The sequence below is a fragment of the Pristiophorus japonicus genome, unplaced genomic scaffold, assembly GCF_044704955.1.
Source record: "Pristiophorus japonicus isolate sPriJap1 unplaced genomic scaffold, sPriJap1.hap1 HAP1_SCAFFOLD_292, whole genome shotgun sequence".
NCBI classification, from domain to species: domain Eukaryota; kingdom Metazoa; phylum Chordata; class Chondrichthyes; family Pristiophoridae; genus Pristiophorus; species Pristiophorus japonicus.
This window is the reverse complement of record NW_027252691.1, coordinates 48,807-73,065: the sequence shown is the minus strand read 5'-3', so window position 1 is coordinate 73,065 and position 24,259 is coordinate 48,807. Positions and strand designations below refer to the sequence as shown.

Below are 24,259 nucleotides of genomic sequence, written 5' to 3'. Positions count from 1 at the left end.
GGAGGGGGAATGGTGTCGGTACGTCTCACACTGCACCATGGAGGGGGAATGGTGTCGGTACGTCTCACACTGCACCATGGAGGGGGAATGGTGTCAGTACGTCTCACACTGCACCATGGAGGGGGAATGGTGTCGGTACGTCTCACACTGCCTGCACCATGGAGGGGGAATGGTGTCAGTACGTCTCACACTGCACCATGGAGGGGGAATGGTGTCGGTACGTCTCACACTGCACCATGGAGGGGGAATGGTGTCGGTACGTCTCACACTGCACCATGGAGGGGGAATGGTGTCAGTACGTCTCACACTGCACCATGGAGGGGGAATGGTGTCGGTACGTCTCACACTGCCTGCACCATGGAGGGGGAATGGTGTCAGTACGTCTCACACTGCACCATGGAGGGGGAATGGTGTCGGTACGTCTCACACTGCCTGCACCATGGAGGGGGAATGGTGTCAGTACGTCTCACACTGCACCATGGAGGGGGAATGGTGTCGGTACGTCTCACACTGCACCATGGAGGGGGAATGGTGTCAGTACGTCTCACACTGCCTGCACCATGGAGGGGGAATGGTGAAGGTACGGGCTCACACTGCACCATGGAGAGGGAATGGTGTCGGTACGTCTCACACTGCACCATGGAGGGGGAATGGTGTCGGTACGTCTCACACTGCACCATGGAGGGGGAATGGTGTCGGTACGTCTCACACTGCCTGCACCATGGAGGGGGAATGGTGTCGGTACGTCTCACACTGCCTGCACCATGGAGGGGGAATGGTGTCAGTACGTCTCACACTGCACCATGGAGGGGGAATGGTGTCAGTACGTCTCACACTGCACCATGGAGGGGGAATGGTGTCGGTACGGGCTCACACTGCACCATGGAGAGGGAATGGTGTCGGTACGTCTCACACTGCCTGCACCATGGAGGGGGAATGGTGTCGGTACGTCTCACACTGCACCATGGAGGGGGAATGGTGTCAGTACGTCTCACACTGCACCATGGAGGGGGAATGGTGTCGGTACGTCTCACACTGCACCATGGAGGGGGAATGGTGTCGGTACGTCTCACACTGCCTGCACCATGGAGGGGGAATGGTGTCGGTACGTCTCACACTGCACCATGGAGGGGGAATGGTGTCGGTACGTCTCACACTGCACCATGGAGGGGGAATGGTGTCGGTACGTCTCACACTGCACCATGGAGGGGGAATGGTGTCGGTACGTCTCACACTGCCTGCACCATGGAGAGGGAATGGTGTCGGTACGTCTCACACTGCACCATGGAGGGGGAATGGTGTCGGTACGTCTCACACTGCACCATGGAGGGGAATGGTGTCGGTACGTCTCACACTGCACCATGGAGGGGGAATGGTGTCGGTACGTCTCACACTGCACCATGGAGGGGGAATGGTGTCGGTACGTCTCACACTGCACCATGGAGGGGGAATGGTGTCAGTACGTCTCACACTGCACCATGGAGGGGAATGGTGTCGGTACGTCTCACACTGCACCATGGAGGGGGAATGGTGTCGGTACGTCTCACACTGCACCATGGAGGGGGAATGGTGTCAGTACGTCTCACACTGCACCATGGAGGGGGAATGGTGTCAGTACGTCTCACACTGCACCATGGAGGGGGAATGGTGTCGGTACGTCTCACACTGCACCGTGGAGGGGGAATGGTGTCGGTACGTCTCACACTGCACCGTGGAGGGGGAATGGTGTCGGTACGTCTCACACTGCACCATGGAGAGGGAATGGTGTCGGTACGTCTCACACTGCACCGTGGAGGGGGAATGGTGTCGGTACGTCTCACACTGCACCATGGAGGGGGAATGGTGTCGGTACGTCTCACACTGCACCATGGAGAGGGAATGGTGTCGGTACGTCTCACACTGCACCATGGAGAGGGAATGGTGTCGGTACGTCTCACACTGCACCATGGAGGGGGAATGGTGTCGGTACGGGCTCACACTGCACCATGGAGGGGGAGTGGTGTCGGTACGTCTCACACTGCACCATGGAGGGGGAATGGTGTCGGTACGTCTCACACTGCACCATGGAGGGGGAATGGTGTCGGTACGTCTCACACTGCCTGCACCATGGAGGGGGAATGGTGTCGGTACGTCTCACACTGCCTGCACCATGGAGGGGGAATGGTGTCGGTACGTCTCACACTGCACCATGGAGGGGGAATGGTGTCGGTACGGGCTCACACTGCACCATGGAGGGGGAATGGTGTCGGTACGTCTCACACTGCACCGTGGAGGGGGAATGGTGTCGGTACGTCTCACACTGCACCATGGAGGGGGAATGGTGTCGGTACGTCTCACACTGCACCATGGAGGGGGAATGGTGAAGGTACGGGCTCACACTGCACCATGGAGGGGGAATGGTGATAGTACGGCTCACACTGCACCATGGAGGGGGAATGGTGAAGGTACGGGCTCACACTGCCTGCACCTTGTGGATAATTGTAGTTTCCCCACAGGCTCAGCGAGAAGGTTACAAAGTACAGCCCTGTCGACTCCGATCCCAGACCCGGTTATGGGCACTGTGGGATCTTCAGGTCCCTGCAGAAACATTGGCTGTGAGGACAGATTGGATCGGCTGGGGTTGTTTACTTTGGAACAGAGGAGGCTGAGGGGAGACCTGATTGAGGTGTATAAAATTATGAGGGGCCTGGATAGAGTGGATAGGAAGGACTCGTTTCCCTTAGCCGAGGGGTCAATAACCAGAGGACGTAGATTTAAAGTAATTGGTCGGGGGAATTTGAGGGGAAAGTTTTTAACCCAGAGGGTGGTGGGGGTCTGGAACTCACGGCCTGAAAGGGTGGTAGAGGCAGAAACCCTCACCTTATTTAAACAGGACCTGGATGTACACCTGAAGTGCTGTAACCCACAGGGCTACGGACCGAGAGCTGGAAAGTGGGATTAGGCTGGGTAGCTCTTGGTCGGCCGGTGTGGACACGATGGGTCGAATGGCCTCCTTCCGTGCTGTAAATTTCTATGATGCTGTGAACATACACAGCAAATCGGTCAGCATCTGAAATGTGAAAAGGGAGGCTGGTTTTCCGAGCCCAGATCTGAAAAGTAACCACACATTTCAGGAGAGGCCGAGAGAGAATCCAGTCACAATTGGGGGTGGATTGACAGGCTGAGTGAGATGAAAGGTCACCTGAGAGATCCACAGGATTCCCTTGTTCTGTTGATACCCCTCGATATCTGTCCAGGGGAACACAGGAACAGGGGTAGGCTAGTCAGCCTCTCCGGCCCGTTCTGCTACTGCATTAGATCGCGGCCAATCCCAACCCCATTTAATCTGAAATCTTGTAACGTGTTACAGCTCAAGCTCCAAGCCTCATCTCGCTTGTTCCATCGCCGGAGGTTGTCTACAATCAAACCACCGCTGTCCTGGGCTGTGCCATATCTGGATTCTATCCCGACAAACTAAAGGTTTCCTGGAAGAAAGGCGGGGTGGACCAGAAGGGTATCGTTCTCCCTTCCAGACCGGGAGCCGCCGATACCTTTGAAACGGTGGCTTACCTGACGGTGCCTGTGGAGGAATGGACCAAGGGGGAGGTCTACACCTGTGAAGTGGCCCATGGATCTTCGAACCTCCCTAACACAATCAGCATGAGGTATCAAGCGGGTAAGTGGTGTCTGAGGGGGAGGAATATGGTCAGTAATCCAGCCTTGTATTAACTTAATGCGCTAATGTTCGCCCTTAACTCGTGAATCACTGTCCCGAATATCGCCCCTGGTGAGAGAGGCGAGATGTTTAGTATTTTACGTGTTGATATTGAACCGACACTTAGAGAGAGTAACTTTAACCCAAGGCGCTGGGCGGGGAAACTGCCGGGGTCGGGCTGGTCACCCGTTTACACTCTCGCCCGATTTTACTCTCCGCTGACTTCAATGGAAAGGATAATGGTGCGGAGCGTGAAACGGGCGGCCCATCGATACCTTCACCTCCTACCTGTTCCCTTCCTACTGTCTCCCAAATGTTATTTTATAGACTAGAACCAGAGAATGGTCACAGCACGAAAGGCCAGTCAGCCCATCGAGCCCGTGCTGACCCCAGCCAGTCCCACTCCCCGCCCTTTCCCCGTAGCCCGCCAATATTTTTCCCTTCAGATATTTATCCAACTCCCTTTTGAAAGCAGGATTGAGTCTGCCTCCCCCACCCTCTCAGGCCGTGAATTCCAGATCCCAACCACTCGCTGCGTAAACAAGTATTTTCTTACATCCCTTTGGTTCTTCTGCCAATCGCCTTAAATCTGTGTCCCTCTGGTTCCTGACCCTTCCCCCAATGGGAACAGTTTCTCTCGACCTCTGTCCAGACCCCTCATGATTGTGAACACTTCAATCAAATCTCCTCTCAACCTTCTCTGCTCCAAGGGGAACAACCCCAGTTTCTCCAGTCTATCCCCGTCACTGAAGTCCCTCATCCCTGGAACCATTCTCGGAAATCCCCTCTGCACTCTCTCTAAGGCCTTCACATCCTTCCTAAAGTGCGGGGCCCAGAATTGGACACAATACTCCAGCTGGGGTCGAACCCGTGTTTTATACAGGTCCATCATCATTCCCACGGGCAGTACTCTGTGTCTCGGTTTATGAAGCCCAGGATCCTGGAAGCCTTTATAACTGCTTTCCCAACCTGAGAACACCTCTGTCAAATCTCCTCTCAACCTTCTGCGATTTCTGCACATACACCCACAGGTAGGAAATAAATCTGCTTTGAATGAATTGCCACGAGCTGCTGCACCCTCTCCTGAGGGAACGTGTTCCATCGATTGACCACTCACTGAAATATTGATCCCCCACATCAGATTTGAAGTGACCCGTCCCCAGCTCCCCTTTAAGCGCAGCTCGTGTCTCTGGTTCGCCTGTTCAGGACCAGGTGAGACAGCGTGTTATGGTCCACACGATCTGCTCCCTTTTAGCATCATACAAACTCCGGATGGAGCAGAGCTCCGGGGCCGTGTGGAGCTCCCACTTTCCCAGCACGGGACGGGAGGTGAAAATGTATAACACTTAAATCTGCAACTCTTCCGGTTCCAGGTGGAAACGCTGCGTGCTCTTGTTCTGGGTGTGTGCCGAAGTTTCTCTACCAGACTAACCTTAAAGTGACCCTTCCCGATGGTGACGAGCATCAATATAAATGTCACCAAAACAAATGCGAAATAAAGTGATTGATTGTGAATGGAATTGGCCGCTGGATTTTATTACAAAGTGTCTGATGGCTTATAGACACGGCCCACAGTGTGTGTGGGGATAGAGTGTACACAGAGGGAGGGTCAGCCCACGGTGTGTGTGGGGATAGAGTGTACACAGAGGGAGGGTACAGCCCACAGTGTGTGTGGGGATAGAGTGTACACAGAGGGAGGGTCAGCCCACAGTGTGTGTGGAGATAGAGTGTACACAGAGGGAGGGGGTACAGCCCACAGTGTGTGTGGGGATAGAGTGTACACAGAGGGAGGGTGTACAGCCCACAGTGTGTGTGGAGATAGAGTGTACACAGAGGGAGGGTGTACAGCCCACAGTGTGTGTGGGGATAGAGTGTACACAGAGGGAGGGTCAGCCCACAGTGTGTGTAGAGATAGAGTGTACACAGAGGGAGGGTGTACAGCCCACAGTGTGTGTGGGGATAGAGTGTACACAGAGGGAGGGTACAGCCCACAGTGTGTTTGGGGATAGAGTGTACACAGAGGGAGGGTCAGCCCACGGTGTGTGTGGGGATAGAGTGTACACAGAGGGAGGGTCAGGCCACGGTGTGTGTGGATAGAGTGTACACAGAGGGAGGGTCAGGTCACGGTGTGTGTGGGGATAGAGTGTACACAGAGGGAGGGTCAGGCCACGGTGTGTGTGGATAGAGCGTACACAGAGGGAGGGGTACAGCCCATGGTGTGTGTGGGGATAGAGTGCACACAGAGGGAGGGTACAGCCCACGGTGTATGTTGGGAATAGAGTGTACACAGAGGGAGGGTACAGCCCACGGTGTGTGGGGATAGAGTGTACACAGAGGGAGGGTACAGCCCATGGTGTGTGGGATAGAGTGTTACACAGAGGAAGGGTCAGGCCACGGTGTGTGGGGATAGACTGTACAAAGAGGAAGGGTCAGGCCACGGTGTGTGGGGATAGAGTGTACACAGAGGGAGGGGGTACAGCCCACGGTGTGTGTGGGATAGAGTGCACACAGAGGGAGGGTCAGCCCACGGTGTATATTGGGATACAGTGTACACAGAGGGAGGGTACAGCCCATGGTGTGTGTGGGGATAGAGTGCACACAGAGGGAGGGGGTACAGCCCACGGTGTATATGGGGATAGAGTGTACACAGAGGGAGGGTCAGCCCACGGTGTGTGTGGGGATAGAGTGTACACAGAGGGAGGGTCAGGCCACGGTGTGTGTGGATAGAGTGTACACAGAGGGAGGGTCAGGTCACGGTGTGTGTGGGGATAGAGTGTACACAGAGGGAGGGTCAGGCCACGGTGTGTGTGGATAGAGCGTACACAGAGGGAGGGTCAGCGTATGGTGTGTGTGGGGATAGAGTGTACACAGAGGGAGGGTACAGCCCACGGTGTGTGGGGATAGAGTGTACACAGAGGGAGGGTACAGCCCATGGTGTGTGGGATAGAGTGTTACACAGAGGAAGGGTCAGGCCACGGTGTGTGGGGATAGACTGTACAAAGAGGAAGGGTCAGGCCACGGTGTGTGGGGATAGAGTGTACACAGAGGGAGGGGGTACAGCCCACGGTGTGTGTGGGGATAGAGTGCACACAGAGGGAGGGTCAGCCCACGGTGTATATTGGGATACAGTGTACACAGAGGGAGGGTACAGCCCATGGTGTGTGTGGGGATAGAGTGTACACAGAGGGAGGGGGTACAGCCCACGGTGTATACGGGGATAGAGTGTACACAGAGGGAGGGGGTACAGCCCACGGTGTGTGTGGGGATAGAGTGTACACAGATGGAGGGGGTACAGCCCACGGTGTATACGGGGATAGAGTGTACACAGAGGGAGGGTCAACCCATGGTGTGTGTGGATACAGTGTACACAGAGGGAGGGGGTACAACCCACGCTGTGTGTGGGGATAGAGTGTACACAGAGGGAGGGTCAGCCCACGGTGTGTGTGGGGATAGAGTGCACACAGAGGGAGGGTACAGCCCACGGTGTGTGTGGGATAGAGTGTACACAGAGGGAGGGTCAGCCCACGGTGTATATGGGGATACAGTGTACACAGAGGGAGGGTACAGCCCACGGTGTGTGTAGGATAGAGTGTACACAGAGGGAGGGTACAGCCCATGGTGTGTGTGGGAATAGAGTGTACACAGAGGGAGGGGGCACAGCCCACGGTGTATATGGGGATAGAGTGTACACAGAGGGAGGGGGTACAGCCCACGGTGTATATGGGGATAGAGTGTACACAGAGGGAGGGGGTACAGCCCAAGCTCGGTTCCCCAGCCCAGCCCACTCCTGGTCTACATGGTCATTCTTTGCTGGGTCACTTCGGGTCGGTCCCGGCCCCACAGCTTGACCATTGCCTCTTTGGTCTGGGCCGAGTGGGCAACAATTGGAGGACCATCTCTGGCCCAGGGATACAGTGAGGGCGGGGTGGGGGGGGGGGGGGAAAGAGTAATGTCCCATTGATCCAGTGACGGGGGAGGGGGGAATGTCCCATTGATCCAGTGACGGGGGGGGGGGGGGGGATGTTCCATTGATCCAGTGACGGGGGGGTGGGGAAATGTTCCATTGATCCAGTGACGGGGGGGGGGAAATGTTCCATTGATCCAGTGACGGGGGGGGGGGGGGGATGTTCCATTGATCCAGTGACGGGGGGGGGGGGGGGGATATTCCATTGATCCAGTGACGGGGGGGGGGGGAATGTTCCATTGATCCAGTGACATGGGGGGTGGGGGGGCGGAGGGGAATGTCCAATTGATCCATTGAAAGGGGGGTGGGAATGTCCCATTGATCCAGTGACGGGGGGGGGGAATGTCCCATTGATCCAGTGACGGGGGGGGGGGATGTTCCATTGATCCAGTGACGGGGGGGGGGGAAATGTTCCATTGATCCAGTGACGGGGGGGGGGGAATGTTCCATTGATCCAGTGACGGGGGGGGGGGATGTTCCATTGATCCAGTGACGTGGGGGGTGGGGGGGGCGGAGGGGAATGTCCAATTGATCCATTGAAAGGGGGGTGGGAATGTCCCATTGATCCAGTGACGGGGGGGGGGGAATGTTCCATTGATCCAGTGACGGGGGGGGGTATGTTCCATTGATCCAGTGACGTGGGGGGGGGGAAGGGGAATGTCCAATTGATCCAGTGATGGGGGGGGGGAAATGTCCCATTGATCCAGTGACGGGGGGGGGGGGGGGAATGTTCCATTGATCCAGTGACGGGGGGGGGGGGATGTTCCATTGATCCAGTGAAAGGGGTGGGGGGAATGTCCCAATGATCCAGTGAAAGGGAGGGACGTAATGTCCCAATGATCCAGTGACGGGGGGGGGGAATGTTCCATTGATCCAGTGACGGGGGGGGGGGGGGGATGTTCCATTGATCCAGTGAAAGGGGTGGGGGGAATGTCCCAATGATCCAGTGAAAGGGAGGGACGTAATGTCCCATTGATCCAGTGAAAGGCGGGGGGGCGTCTTTAATGATGTTGGTCCTGAGGCACATTGCTGAGAAAGGACACAGCAGCCCGACTGGTGCCCTGCACAACCCGATAGGTTTTGGATGAAAACTCTGGGTAGCAGAAATAGAAAGGGTTCCACACCTGGAGTATTGTGTACAGTTTTGGTCTCCTAATCTGAGGAAGTGCTATTGAGGGAGTGCAGCGAAGATTCACCAGACTGATTCCAGGGATGGCTGGACTGTCATATGAGAAGAGACTGGATCAACTGGGCCTGTATTCACTGGAGTTTAGAAGAATGAGAGGGGATCTCATAGAGACATATAAGATTCTGACGGGACTAGACAAGTTAGATGCAGGAAGAATGTTCCCGATGTTGGGGAAGTCCAGAACCAGGGGTCACAGTCTGAGGATAAGGGGTAGGCCATTTAGGACTGTGATGAGGAGAAACTTCTTCACTCAGAGAGTTGTTAACCTGTGGAATTCCCTGCCACAGAGAGTTGTTGATGCCAGTTCATTGGACATATTCAAGAGGGAGTTAGATGTGGCCCTTACGGCTAAAGGGATCAAGGGGTATGGTTAGAAAGCCGGAAAGGGGTACTGAAGGAATGATCAGCCATGATCTTATTGAATGGTGGTGCAGGCTCGAAGGGCCGAATGGCATACTCCTGCACCTATTTTCTATGTTTCTATGTATCATTCACCCAGCTCCCGGATACTGACATCAGTCAACGACAGGAGCTCAATGATCACAAGGAATTCAAGTTTGGGAAGTGGTTTTATAAATTCCCCTCCCCTCCTCCCCCTGAGTAAACGGAATGAAGTGTCGCTCGCCCAATAATATCATCATTTTGGAATAACAAGGGGAATATTGCGGCCCTGTGTGGGCTGATGATGGGTGAGCCTCTGTCACTGGGAACTGTTCAATGTCCAGACTTGATCACTGATGCAAGACAGGGGCTGAGCACCTTCCAAAAACCGCAACATTTAACATCAGCACCGTGCAGACTCAACCTGGGTTTGATAATCACTGACTATACACGGTGTATATTAAACCTGGGTTTGATAATCACTGACTATACACGGTGTATATTAAACCTGGGTTTGATAATCACTGACTATACATGGTGTATATTAAACCTGGGTTTGATAATCACTGACTATACACGGTGTATATTAAACCTGGGTTTGATAATCACTGACTATATACGGTGTATATTAAACCTGGGTTTGATAATCACTGACTATACACGGTGTATATTAAACCTGGGTTTGAGAATCACTGACTATATACGGTGTATATTAAACCTGGGTTTGATAATCACTGACTATATACGGTGTATATTAAACCTGGGTTTGATAATCACTGACTATACATGGTGTATATTAAACCTGGGTTTGATAATCACTGACTATACACGGTGTATATTAAACCTGGGCTTGATAATCACTGACTATACATGGTGTATATTAAACCTGGGTTTGATAATCACTGACTATATACGGTGTATATTAAACCTGGGTTTGAGAATCACTGACTATATACGGTGTATATTAAACCTGGGTTTGATAATCACTGACTATATACGGTGTATATTAAACCTGGGTTTGAGAATCACTGACTATATACGGTGTATATTAAACCTGGGTTTGATAATCACTGACTATATACGGTGTATATTAAACCTGGGTTTGATAATCACTGACTATACACGGTGTATATTAAACCTGGGTTTGATAATCACTGACTATATACGGTGTATATTAAACATGGGTTTGAGAATCACTGACTATATACGGTGTATATTAAACCTGTGTTTGATAATCACTGACTATACACGGTGTATATTAAACCTGGGTATGATAATCGCTGACTATATACAGTGTATATTAAACCTGGGTTTGATAATCACTGACTATACACGGTGTATATTAAACCTGGGTTTGATAATCACTGATTATACACAGTGTATATTAAACCTGGGTTTGATAATCACTGACTATATACAGTGTATATTAAACCTGGGTTTGATAATCACTGACTATACACGGTGTATATTAAACCTGGGTTTGATAATCACTGACTATATACAGTGTATATTAAACCTGGGTTTGATAATCACTGACTATACACGGTGTATATTAAACCTGGGTTTGAGAATCACTGACTATATACAGTGTATATTAAACCTGGGTTTGATAATCACTGACTATATACAGTGTATATTAAACCTGGGTTTGAGAATCACTGACTATACACGGTGTATATTACACCTGGGTTTGAGAATCACTGACTATATACAGTGTATATTAAACCTGGGTTTGAGAATCACTGACTATACACGGTGTATATTACACCTGGGTTTGAGAATCACTGACTATACACGGTGTATATTACACCTGGGTTTGAGAATCACTGACTATACACGGTGTATATTACACCTGGGTTTGAGAATCACTGACTATACACGGTGTATATTACACCTGGGTTTGATAATCACTGACTATACATGGTGTATATTAAACCTGGGTTTGATAATCACTGACTATATACGGTGTATATTACACCTGGGTTTGATACTCACTGACTATATACGGTGTATATTAAACCTGGGTTTGAGAATCACTGACTATATACGGTGTATATTACACCTGGGTTTGAGAATCACTGACTATACACGGTGTATATTAAACCTGGGTTTGAGAATCACTGATTGCACGGTGTATATTAAACCTGGGTTTGATAATCACTGACTATACACGGTGTATATTAAACCTGGGTTTGACAATCACTGACTATATACAGTGTATATTAAACCTGGGTTTGAGAATCACTGATTACACGGTGTATATTAAACCTGGGTTTGATAATCACTGACTATACACGGTGTATATTAAACCTGGGTTTGAGAATCACTGACTATACACGGTGTATACTACACCTGGGTTTGAGAATCACTGATTGCACGGTGTACACTACACCTGGGTTTGAGAATCACTGATTACACAGTGTACACTACACCTGGGTTTGAGAATCACTGACTATACACGGTGTACACTACACCTGGGTTTGAGAATCACTGATTACACAGTGTACACTACACCTGGGTTTGAGAATCACTGACTATACACGGTGTACACTACACCTGGGTTTGAGAATCACTGACTATACACGGTGTACACTACACCTGGGTTTGAGAATCACTGATTGCACGGTGTACACTACACCTGGGTTTGAGAATCACTGACTATACACGGTGTATACAACACCTGGGTTTGAGAATCACTGATTACACACGCTGTACACTACACCTGGGTTTGAGAATCACTGACTATACACGGTGTACACTATACCTGGGTTTGAGAATCACTGACTATACACGGTGTACACTACACCTGGGTTTGAGAATCACTGACTATACACGGTGTACACTACACCTGGGTTTGAGAATCACTGATTGCACGCTGTACACTATACCTGGGTTTGAGAATTACTGACTATACACGGTGTACACTACACCTGGGTTTGAGAATCACTGATTGCACGGTGTACACTACACCTGGGTTTGAGAATCACTGATTGCACGGTGTACACTACACCTGGGTTTGAGAATCACTGATTGCACGCTGTGACAAGCCTCAATGTGACCAATCCCAATCCAACAGCATTTCTGTTCAAAATGCCGGGGAGAGGAACAGAGACGATCTTTAAATGAATCAAAGACACGGTCCTGTCAGACAGAGACTGTGCTCACACAGCAGCTCAATCTGCAGCCGGAGGGAGTGATTCCCGGTACTCATTAAAGGTTTCAATCCTGACCCAGAGATGGCCATCCTGCCTCCTCCCTCTCCCAGTGTTGAGATTACATATACACAGGGTAAACATTGCCTGAGTTGTGACACACAGTGAATGTGTGTGTGTGAATAGCGCTCAGAACAGTGAGCTGCGAGGTTTCTGAAGTGACCATGGTCCTGTGAGAGACCAGTGTAAAGGGGGAATGTGTGAAGGATGTCACTGGCCCCGAGGGTGTGTGAGCTGCAGATTTAGGCATTCACAGCGTGTGCCCAAACCCACAGCAATCCTCGCCACAGGTCGCACACATCCGGATAAAGGGCCTCCGCGGGCAGATAGTTGGGCTGCCTGCCCTGCCCCTGACCCTGCCCCCTGACCCTGACCCTGCCCCCTGACCCTGACCCTGCCCCTGCCCCTGCCCCCTGCCCCTGACCCTGCCCCTGACCCTGCCCCTGCCTCTGCCCCTGCCCCTGACCCTGACCCTGCCCCTGACCCTGACCCTGACCCTGCCCCAGGCCCTGACCTGGCCCCCAGCCCCTGACCCTGCCCCAGGCCCTGGCCCTCTGCCCCAGGCCCCCTGCCCCGGCCCTCTGCCCCGGCTCCTGACCCTGCCCCGGGCCCTGGCCCTCTGCCCCGGCTCCTGACCCTGCCCCGGCCCCTGGCCCCCTGCCCCTGGCCCCCTGCCCCAGGACCAACAATTTTTCCAAGTGATAGAAGCAGGTGTAAGGCCTGCTTTAATCAGCATAAGACTTTTAAAGGACAGAAAAATGCATTTTCAATAATTTAAACATTTAAAATCCTATTAAATAAGGTAAGTTTATTTGTGGACCCTTTAAAATATGTAAATTTATTTTTCAAAAAATTAAATTTTTGTTTTTAATAATTACATTTCCTTTTGATGAATTTTAAATATGTGATGGTTTAGAACATGTGTTGTGGAGGTATTCCCGTTCAAATTGACGCAGACAAAAATTGTCACCGAGCCAAAGGAAGGAAAGACTTGCATTTATATAGCGCCTGTCACCAGCACCGGACGCCTCAAAGCGCTTTCCAGCCAATGAAGCACTGTCTGTAGTCAGTGTTGTAATGTGGGAATATTGTGAAGCAGGAGAAAGAAGGAGAGTGACCAAAAGCTGGGTCACGGGGCAGGCTGTGTCCCAGGGAGAGAGAGGGTGACAAGCCATGAGGTTTAGGAGGGAGTTCCTGAGGTTCGGGCCCAGACACGGGGCTGAAGCCACGGGTGGCTGACAGTTTTGGGGCGATGGGAGTGCAGGATGTACAAGAGGCCAGAGTTGAGGAATGCAGGGTTCCCGGAGGGGCTGTAGGGCTGGAGAAGGATAGAGAGATGAGGGAGAGGTGAGACCATGGAGAGATTGGACACTGGGCTCGCTGTGAATGGTGAGGAGGGGTCCTCATTGCCTCAGTGTGTGCTCGATGTCACAGATCGATGCACAACCCTACATGGGGGCTCTGAGCAAACCAGCATTTCTCCCATTTCACTCAGCAGTCTGCATCTCTCGCTGCATTTCACAAAGCAGGGATTGCATTTTATTAACATGTCGCTCAGCCCCATTGCAGTCCCCGCTGGGGATCTGTTGTTCAGGGTTACAGCGAGTGGATCCAAAACGGCTCGGGTGGATCCCTGACGTTCTGATTATGTTTTCTCCGTCAATTTACAAGCCAAGAAATGCAAGATGGGGGCGTCGCTCCCCTGTGCCCCTGATTGGGGGAGGGGTAACCTCCTATGGGGGAGGGGTAACCTCCTGGCGGGGGGGGGGGGGTGTAATCTGGTAATAAGAACATAAGAACATAAGAATTAGGAACAGGAGTAGGCCATCTAGCCCCTCGAGCCTGCTCCACCATTCAACAAGATCATGGCTGATCTGGCCGTGGACTCAGTTCCACTTACCCGCCCACTCCCCGTAACCCTTAATTCCCTTATTGGTTAAAAATCTATCTATCTGTGACTTGAATACATTCAATGAGCTAGCCTCATACTGCTTCCTTGGGCAGAGAATTCCACAGATTCACAACCCTCTGGGAGAAGAAATTCCTTCTCAGCTCAGTTTTAAATTGGCTCCCCCGTATTTTGAGGCTGTGCCCCCTAGTTCTAGTCTCCCCGACCAGTGGCAACAACCTCTCTGCCTCTATCTTGTCTATCCCTTTCATTATTTTAAATGTTTCTATAAGATCACCCCTCATCCTCCTGAACTCCAACGAGTAAAGACCCAGTCTACTCAATCTGTCATCATAAGGTAACCCCCTCATCTCCGGAATCAGCCTAGTGAATCGTCTCTGTACCCTCTCCAAAGCCAGTATATCCTTCCTTAAGTAAGGTGAGCAAAACTGCACGCAGTACTCCAGGTGCGGCCTCACCAATACCCTATACAGTTGCAGCAGGACCTCCCTGCTTTTGTACTCCATCCCTCTCGCAATGAAGGCCAACATTCCATTCGCCTTCCTGATTACCTGCTGCACCTGCAAACTAACTTTTTGGGATTCATGCACAAGGACCCCCAGGTCCCTCTGCACCGCAGCATGTTGTAATTTCTCCCCATTCAAATAATATTCCCTTTTACTGTTTTTTTCCCAAGGTGGATGACCTCACACTTTCCGACATTGTATTCCATCTGCCAAACCTTAGCCCATTCGCTTAACCTATCCAAATCTCTTTGCAGCCTCTCTGTGTCCTCTACACAACCCGCTTTCCCACTAATCCCCTGGGGGCGGGGGGTAACCTCCTGGGGGGGAGGGGGAGAGTAACCTCCTGGGAGGGGGGGGGGGGTAACCTCCTGGGCCGGGCGGGGTAACCTCCTGGGGGGACGGGGGAGGAACCTCCTGGGCCGGGCGGGGTAACCTCCTGGGAGGGGGGGGGTAACCTCCTGGGTCGGGGGGGGGACCTCCTGGGGATGGCGGGACTTTTAGGGCCCAGCACGGAATTGCTCTCACTGCTTCTCGAAGGAAGCGTAGCGCTCCCCTCCCCCTTCCCCGGTTGAAAAGCCCCCGACCTCTCCCCCCCCCCGGAGGCGCTATCAGGACCAATCTCACCCTCTGATACCTTTCCAACACCCCAGGGATTTCCCAATGTGAGATTTGCTCCAGGTTTAGCTGCAGTGCTGCTTGATCGAGTATCAACCCCAGATATTACACATTGAAAAGGACTCTGGTTTAAACTGTTGAAACTCACTTCCGCCCTGACCTTCCGTCACGGAGCATCAATCTTTTTCTTCCCTCGGGAGCAGCAAAGCAAATCAAACATCAATATCTCAGTCAGATCTCCAGGCCCAAGCTCCCGGTGTAACAGTGTGGAGGTCCTGCAGGCTGCCTGTGTATTCCCTCTGGGGGCAGGGCTCGATGATGTGCTCCAGGGTCTGATTAGGAGCTCCACAGTCACACGATGGGGAGGCTTTAATCTCCCACCCCTGGAGAAGGTGGCAGCATCGACCGTGACCGGTTCTGAGGCGGTCGATGGTTGCCCACTGTTTGTGAGGAAGGTTTGATCCTTCAGGTTGTACTGTGGGCCCCTCGATAATCCATTCCGTATGTCACACTTCTTCCAAGCATTTCGCCGTCGGTCATCGAGACTGAGGGGAGATCGCTGAAAGGCTTCAGCGATGGCCCAAAATGGCGGTCTAGATTGGAGACAGGTTGGGGATCCTTTCTCCATAACATGGACTTCCCCACGTTTCATGCCAGAGCCATTGGACTGGGCACAGAATGTGTTCTCCTTGGCACTGGTCTCTCAAAGGACCATCAATAGAAAAGTCTCTCGAGATTCTGAAGCCGCCTGGCACCAGGCATTGTCCATTCTTCTGAAAGTTTTCCCTTTCTCATTCCCAGAAATGTCTGTTTTTATCCGAAATCCTTCTATGGAAGAGGTTTGGATCAGTGGGACTGCTACCCTGGTGTGTGAAGTGTTCTGTGCCGATCCGAACCCGGTCGAAATCTCCTGGAAGGTGAGCGGGCTGGACAGAAGTGAAGGTGTTAATACTCAGCAACTGAGAGAGGAAGGGACCCTGTACAGAGTCGTCAGTCAACTGCGAACCAGCGTGGAGGAGTGGAGCAGTGGGGTAGAGTACATGTGCTCTGCCCACCGGACTTCCTCGTCCTCGCCAGTGTCAGTACGGACAAGCCGTGCAAAAGGTGGGCAAAGGATCAGAAATGTAACGCCTGGCTTTGGTAACCGCGAGGGAAAGAGTTTAACACTGTCTCTGTTTCCAGTTCACACAAAGGGTCCCAACGTCCGACTGCTGCCTCCACCGGCCCAAGGCACCCAGAGCAGAAACACGGCCACCCTCGAGTGCATGATCACCGGATTCTACCCGAACATCATACACGTCTCCTGGGAGAAGGACCACTCTCCCATCTCCTCCAACACCAGCGCTGCTCGCACCATGCTGGAGCAGGCAGGGACTTTCAGTGCCAGCCACTTCCTGACTGTGAGCACAGAGGAGTGGAAGAAAGGTTCAGTCTTCACCTGCACAGTCTCTCATCCATCGTCCAACACCAACACCAGCCGGGACATCAAGGATGACCAAGGTAGGGTCCCGGGGCCTGACTCCAATATTCACCTCCTTTGGCCCCACTGCTATCAACTCGACTAGAGCCAGACACATTCAACACTGACCACATAGCTCATGTAGTGGACCAGTTAGAGTTTACTGACATTGTAACTGGCACAGTAGATAAGGGGGAACCAGTGGATGTGGTCTATTTAGATTTTCATAAGGCATTCGATAAGGTGCCTCACAAGAGGCTATTAAACAAAATTAGGGCTCATGGGATTGGGGGTAATATACTAGCATGGATTGAGGATTGGTTAATGGACAGAACACAGAGAGTAGGAATAAACGGGTCATTTTCGGGTTGGCAGGCTGTAACTAGTTGGGTGCCGCTGGGGTTAGTGCTGGGGCCCCAGATATTTACAATCTATATCAGTGATTTGGATGAGGGGACCAAATATAATATATCCAAGTTTGCTGATGATACAAAGCTAGGTAGGAATGTAAGTTGTGAGGAGGATGCAAAGAGGCTTCAAGGGGATACAGACAGGCTCAGTGAGTGGGCAAGAACATGGCAAATGGAATATAATGTGGAGAAATGTGAAGTTATCCACTTTGGTAGGAAAAATAGGAAAGTGTTTCCCCCGGGCTGGGGAGTCTAGAACCAGGGGTCACAGTCTCAGGATCAGGGGTCGGCCATTTAGGACTGAGATGAGGAGAAACCTCTTCACTCAGAGGGTGGTGAATCTGGAATTCTCTGCCCCAGAGGGCTGTGGAGTATATTCAACAACAACAACAAAAACTTGTATTTATATAGCAATGTAGCACCTTTAAGGTAATAAAAGTCCCAAGGTGCTTCACAGGAGTATTATGGGATAGAAATGCACCGAGCCGCATAAGTAGAAATTAGTGCAGGTGACCGGAGGTAGGTTTTAAGGAGCGTCTTGAAGGGGGAAAGAGAGGCGGGGAGTTCCAGAGCTTAGGGCCCAGGCAACAGAAGGCACGGCCACCAATGGTTGAGTGATTATAATCAGGGATGCTCAGGAAGGCAGATTTAGAGGAGCGCAGACATCTCGGGAGTTGTGGGGCTGGAGGAGATTACAGAGATAGGGAGGGACGAGGCCATGGAAGAATTTGAAAATAAGGATGAGCATTTTGAAATCGAGGTGTCGCCTAACCGGAAGCCAATGTAGGTCAGCGAGCACAGGGGGTGATGGGTGAGCGGGACTTGGTGCGAGTTAGGACATGGGGCAGTGAGCACAGTGGGTGATGGGTGAGCGGGACTTGGTGCGAGTTAGGACACAGGCAGCGAGCACAGGGGGTGATGGGTGAGTGGGACTTGGTGCGAGTTAGGACAGGGGGCAGTGAGCACAGGGGGTGATGGGTGAGCGGGACTTGGTGCGAGTTAGGACACAGGCAGCCCACTTTTGGATCACCTCCAGTTTACATTGAGTAGAATGTGGGAGGCCAGCCAAGAATGCGTTGGAATAGTCAAGTCTGGAGGTAACAAAGGCATGGATGAGGGTTTCAGCAGTGGAAGAGCTGAGGCAGGGGCGGAGACGGGCGATGTTACGGAGGTGGATATAGGCGGTTTTAGTCATGCTGTGGCTATGTGGTCGGAGTCAGATATGACCCCAAGACAGAGATGGATCGATTTTTGGATATTGAGGGAATCGAGGGATTATGAGGACAGTGCAGGAAAGTGGAGTTGAGGTCGAAGATCAGCCGTGATCCCATTGAATGGCGGAGCAGGCTCGAGGGGCCAAATGGCCGACTCCTGCTCCGAATCCTTCTGGTCTTATTTAATCCAGAGGCCTGGACGAAAAACAGAAAGGAACAATTGCAAATATGTCGTGTCTTTCACAACTTCAGGATGTTCCAAAACGCTTCACAGCAAACAAAGTCATGTTTTTATTGCAGTGTAGTCACTGCTGTGATGGAGGGGACGAGTCAACCAATTTACACACAGCAAGCTCCCATAAACAGCCATGTGGTGATGGGCAGATAATCTGTTTTGGTGCTGTTGGTGGAGGTGTGATCTCTCTGGTCCACCCGCGAGTACAGACGGAGCCCTCGATTTAACGTCTGATCTGAAAGAGGGTACATCCAATGGTGCAGCACTCCCTCAGTGCTGGCAACGGGGGAGTGTTGGTGTGGATTATGTGCTCGAGTGTCCGAGGTGGGGCTTCAACACTAACTTTCTGACAAAGGGAGAGGGTGCCGCCAATGAGCCAAGACTGACGGCGGCAGTTAATAATCCAGGGAACTGAGGCCAACTCCCACCGCAGCACTTTGAGAATTTGAATTCAGTTTTAAAAAGTAAAAACAGGAAATAAAAAGCTGGTTGAGGGTAAAAGTGACGGAAGCTGTCGGAATGTTGGCGAAAACCCCAAATGTTCCACTGAAAGAAAGAAAGGCTTGCATTTATATAGCGCCTTTCACGACCACCTCAAAGCGCTTTACAGCCAATGAAGTAATTTTGGAGTGTAGTCACTGTTGTAATGTAAGAAACGCGGCAGCCAATTTGCACACAGCAAGCTCCCACAAACAGCAATGTGATAATGACCAGATAATCTGTTTAGTGATGTTGATTGAGGGATAAATATTGGCCCCAGGACACCAGGGAGAATTCCCCTGCTCTTCTTCTAAACAGTGCCTTGGGAACTTTTATATCCACCGGAGAAGGCAGACAGGGCCCTCGGTTTAATGTTTCATCTGAAAAACGGCACCTCTGACAGTGCGGCACTCCCTCAGTACTGCCCCTCTGACAGTGTGGCACTCCCTCAGTACTGCCCCTCTGACAGTGTGGCACTCCCTTAGTACTGCCCCTCTGACAGTCCAGTGCTCCCTCAGTACTGTCCCTCCGACACTCCCTCAGTACTGCCCCTCCGGCAGTGCGGCGCTCCCTCAGTACTGCCCCTCTGACAGTGCAGTGCTCCCTCAGTACTGGCCCTCTGACAGTGCGGCACTCCCTCAGTACTGCCCCTCTGACAGTGCGGCACTCCCTCAGTACTGCCCCTCTGACAGTGCGGCACTCCCTCAGTACTGCCCCTCCGACAGTGCGGCCCTCAGTACTGCCCCTCTGACAGTGCAGTGCTCCCTCAGTACTGCCCCTCTGACAGTGCGGCACTCCCTCAGTACTGCCCCTCCGACAGTGCGGCCCTCAGTACTGCCCCTCTGACAGTGCGGCACTCCCTCAGTACTGCCCCTCTGACAGTGCGGCGCTCCCTCAGTGCTGCCCCTCTGACAGTGTGGCACTCCCTCAGTACCGCCCCTCTGACAGTGCTGTGCTCCCTCAGTACTGCCCCTCCGACAGTGCGGCGCTCCCTCAGTACTGCCCCTCCGACAGTGTGGCACTCCCTCAGTACTGCACTGGGAGTGTCGGCCTAGATTTCTGTGCTCAAGTTCCTGGAGTGGGACTTGAAGCCACCACCTTGTGACTCAGAGACCCTGAACCTTGTGACTCTGAGGTGAGTGAGCTGCCCACTGAGCCACGGCTGACACTGGGGAAGGAGACCTGCTGACCTCGCCCTGTCCACGCCACACGTGACTCCCGTCCCACACCAATGTGGTTGACCCTTCACCGTCCTGCGGAGAGGACTGAGAAATGCCGGCCTTTGCCAGCGATGCCCACATCCCGCCGGGGGAATGGTGAAATAATAATTGTGACATTTCCCCCAGGTGAATGTTTGGACGCCGGTATCTCGGTCACTTTGAGCAAGCCGCCCTTCGAGGAGATCTGGAGGAACCGGACAGCCACCATTCTGTGCGAGGTGCTTCACGGTGATTTAGAGGGGGTCAGGGTAACCTGGCAGGTGAACGGGAGTGAGAGAGAAGACGGGGTGGAGACCCGGGGGCCCGAGAGGCACGGAGATAAAGACATGATCTCCAGCAGACTGACCGTCCCTGCCGCAGAGTGGGAGAGCGGGGTCGAGTATTGGTGTTTGGTGGAGGACGAGAGCCTGCCAACGCCGGAGAAGAGGCTGATCAAGAAGGCGCAAGGTACGTGTGGAGAGAGCTCGGTGTGTGTGTCTGGGTCTGAGCCCATGAGGCCATTTATTACCGTCTAGTGGTGAGCTGTCCAGTCCGCGGTGTCTGAGTGTGTTAAAGACAGAGAGAAACTGGAACCCTGCCGAGAAACGGATCAGGAAAACAATCCCAAATCACAACAACGGCCCGGCACCAAACCACACTGGCTCCCGCGGGATGGGTTAGTGGCAGTGGGATAGACCCCGAGGGATTGGGATAGACCCCGAGGGATTGGGATAGATCCCGAGGGAGTGGGATAGACCCCGAGGGATTGGGATAGATCCCGAGGGAGTGGGATAGACCCCGAGGGATTGGGATAGACCCCGAGGGATTAGGATAAACCACGAGGGAGTGGGTGGGATAGACCCCGAGGGATTGGGATAGACCCCGAGGGATTAGGATAAACCACGAGGGAGTGGGATAGACCCCCAGGGATTGGGATAGACCCCGAGGGAGTGGGTGGGATAGACCCTGAGGGATTGTGATAGACCCCGAGGGATTGGGATAGACCCCGAGGGGGTGGATGGGATAGATCCCGAGGGAGTGGGTGGGATAGATCCCGAGGGAGTCGGATAGACCCCGAAGGAGTGGGATAGACCCCGAGGTATTGAGTGGGATAGACCCCGAGGTATTGAGTGGGATAGACCCCGAGGGATTGGGTGGGATAGACCCCGAGGGATTGGGATAGACCCCGAGGGATTGGGATAGACCCCGAGGGAGTGGGATAGACCCCGAGGGATTGAGTGGGATAGACCCCGAGGGATTGGGATAGACCCCGAAGGATTGGGATAGACCCCCAGGGATTGGGATAAACCCCGAGGGATTGGGATAGACCCCGAGGGATTGGGATAAACCCCGAGGGATTGGGATAGACCCCGAGGGAGTGGGATAGACCCCGAGGGATTGGGATAGACCCCCAGGGATTGGGATAAACCCCGAGGGATTGGGATAGACCCCCAGGGATTGGGATAGACCCCGAGGGATTGGGATAGACCCCGAGGGATTGGCAGATGTCACGGTATTAGGAGGAGCCCGAGGCAGAAGAGCCATTGGAAGGGTGAGGGAGATTGTCTGTCTGAGGCCGAGGTTGAACATGTCTCCAATTCCCTTGTGAAAGTTACTGTTGATTCTGCCTCCACCACCCTCGTTCAGGCAATGCGTTCCAGACCATCATAACTCGCTGAGTAAAACGCAAGTCTCCTCACCTCCCCTCTGGTTCCCTTGCCAGTTAAATGTATGTCATGGAATCATAGAGCACTTCCCACACAGGAGGCCATTCGGCCCATCGTGTCCGTGCCGGCTGACCAAGAGCTACCCGGCCTCATCCCACTGTCCAGCTCTCGGTCCGTAGCCCTGTGGGTTACGGCACTTCAGGTGTACATCCAGGTACTGTTTAAATGTGGTGAGGGTTTCTGTCTCTACCTCCCTTTCAGGCCGTGAGTTCCAGAACCCCACCACCCTCTGGGTGTAGAAATCTCCCAGTTTTCAAGCGAGGTCTAACCAAGGGTCGATACAGGTTGAGTGTAACTTCCCTACTTTATAATACTGTGCGCGAGGACGGGACAGGACTCGGTCTAACCCAAGGTTGTCTCTGTTTGCAGTCGGTGCCAAGACCCGCCCTCGAGTCTACCTCCTCCCCCCTTCACCGCAAGAGATGGAGATGGATCGGACGGCGACCCTGGTGTGCCTGGTCACCAGGTTCTTCCCCGCGGAGATCTACGTGGCCTGGATGGCCAACGACACCCTTGTGAGGTCAGGGTTGGTGACCCAGGCACTGAGCGAGGATGGCACCAACGGCTGGAACTCGGTGTCCAGTCAGCTGACGGTCCCCACAGAGCAGTGGGACAGGGGTACCACCTTCTCCTGTGTGGTGGGGCACGAGTCTCTAACCACCAGCCTGATCAGGAGCATCAATAAATCACAGGGTAAACCCACCCTGGTCAATGTCTCACTCGTTCTAACCGATAGCTTTCAATCCTGCTGATACCATCCAGTGATTTCATCAATCCTCGCCCCCCATATATATATCTGGTTATATAATCCCTGTAAATGGCTGGTTCACCCTACCACAGGGTGGCTGTGCTCACTGTGAAATCTCCCATCTGCTAGTAGAATGCTTAAAACCCTGATCACAATCCGATCTCCTTCAGTCATTGAGAAAATAATGTGTGGTCAAGGATCAAATCGGGCAACAAACATCATCTCCAAATCTTTGAAAGTCTGGAGTTCCTTTTGAAATGTTGTTGTGCCGGGTTTGATCCAGTTTGAAACCTGTGAGACACCACCAAGTGTTAAATGGATGTCGCAAAATGTCAATGTAACCATCCAATTCAATAAAACAGATGTGACAAGGTTTCTGCTTCGGGTGTTCATTGTTGGTGTGTTTGGGTAAATGGGACAGGGGGTGGGGCATTATCGTGTGTTTGGGTAAATGGGACAGGGGGTGGGGCAGTGTCGTGTGTTTGGGTAAATGGGACAGGGGGTGGGGCAATATCGTGTGTTTGGGTAAATGGGACAGGGGGTGGGGCAGTGTCGTGTGTTTGGGTAAATGGGACAGGGGGTGGGGCAATATCGTGTGTTTGGGTAAATGGGACAGGGGGTGGGGCAGTGTCGTGTGTTTGGGTAAATGAGACAGGGGGTGGGGCAGTATCGTGTGTTTGGGTAAATGGGACAGGGGGTGAACATAAGAACATAAGAATTAGGAACAGGAGTAGGCCATCTAGCCCCTCGAGCCTGCTCCGCCATTCAACAAGATCATGGCTGATCTGGCCGTGGACTCAGTTCCACTTACCCGCCCACTCCCCGTAACCCTTAATTCCCTGATTGGTTAAAACTCTATCTATCTGTGACTTGAATACAGTCAATGAGCTAGCCTCAACTGCTTCCTTGGGCAGAGAATTCCACAGATTCACAACCCTCTGGGAGAAGAAATTCCTTCTCAACTCAGTTTTAAATTGTCTCCCCCGTATTTTGAGGCTGTGCCCCCTAGTTCTAGTCTCCCCGACCAGTGGAAACAACCTCTCTGCCTCTATCTTGTCTATCCCTTTCATTATTTTAAATGTTTCTATAAGATCACCCCTCATCCTTCTGAACTCCAACAAGTAAAGACCCAGTCCACTCAATCTATCATCATAAGGTAACCCCCTCATCTCCGGAATCAGCCTCGTGAATCGTCTCTGTACCCCCTCCAAAGCTAGTATATCCTTCCTTAAGTAAGGTGACCAAAACTGCACGCAGTACTCCATATGCGGCCTCACCAATACCCTGTACAGTTGCAGCAGGACCTCCCTGCTTTTG

At 52.5% G+C, this 24,259-nt stretch overlaps 1 gene segment (V, D, J or C); it reads left to right on the top strand.

Moving 5' to 3' along the window:
* Positions 1-23,215, top strand: part of LOC139248760 (Ig heavy chain C region-like) — a 160,580-nt gene extending 137,365 nt beyond the window's left edge. The window contains 5 exon segments of the C gene segment in view: positions 3,350-3,655; positions 16,272-16,574; positions 16,653-16,970; positions 20,615-20,935; positions 22,564-23,215. Coding sequence covers positions 3,350-3,655; positions 16,272-16,574; positions 16,653-16,970; positions 20,615-20,935; positions 22,564-22,946 — 1,631 coding nt within the window.
* The last annotated feature ends 1,044 nt before the right edge of the window (positions 23,216-24,259 follow it).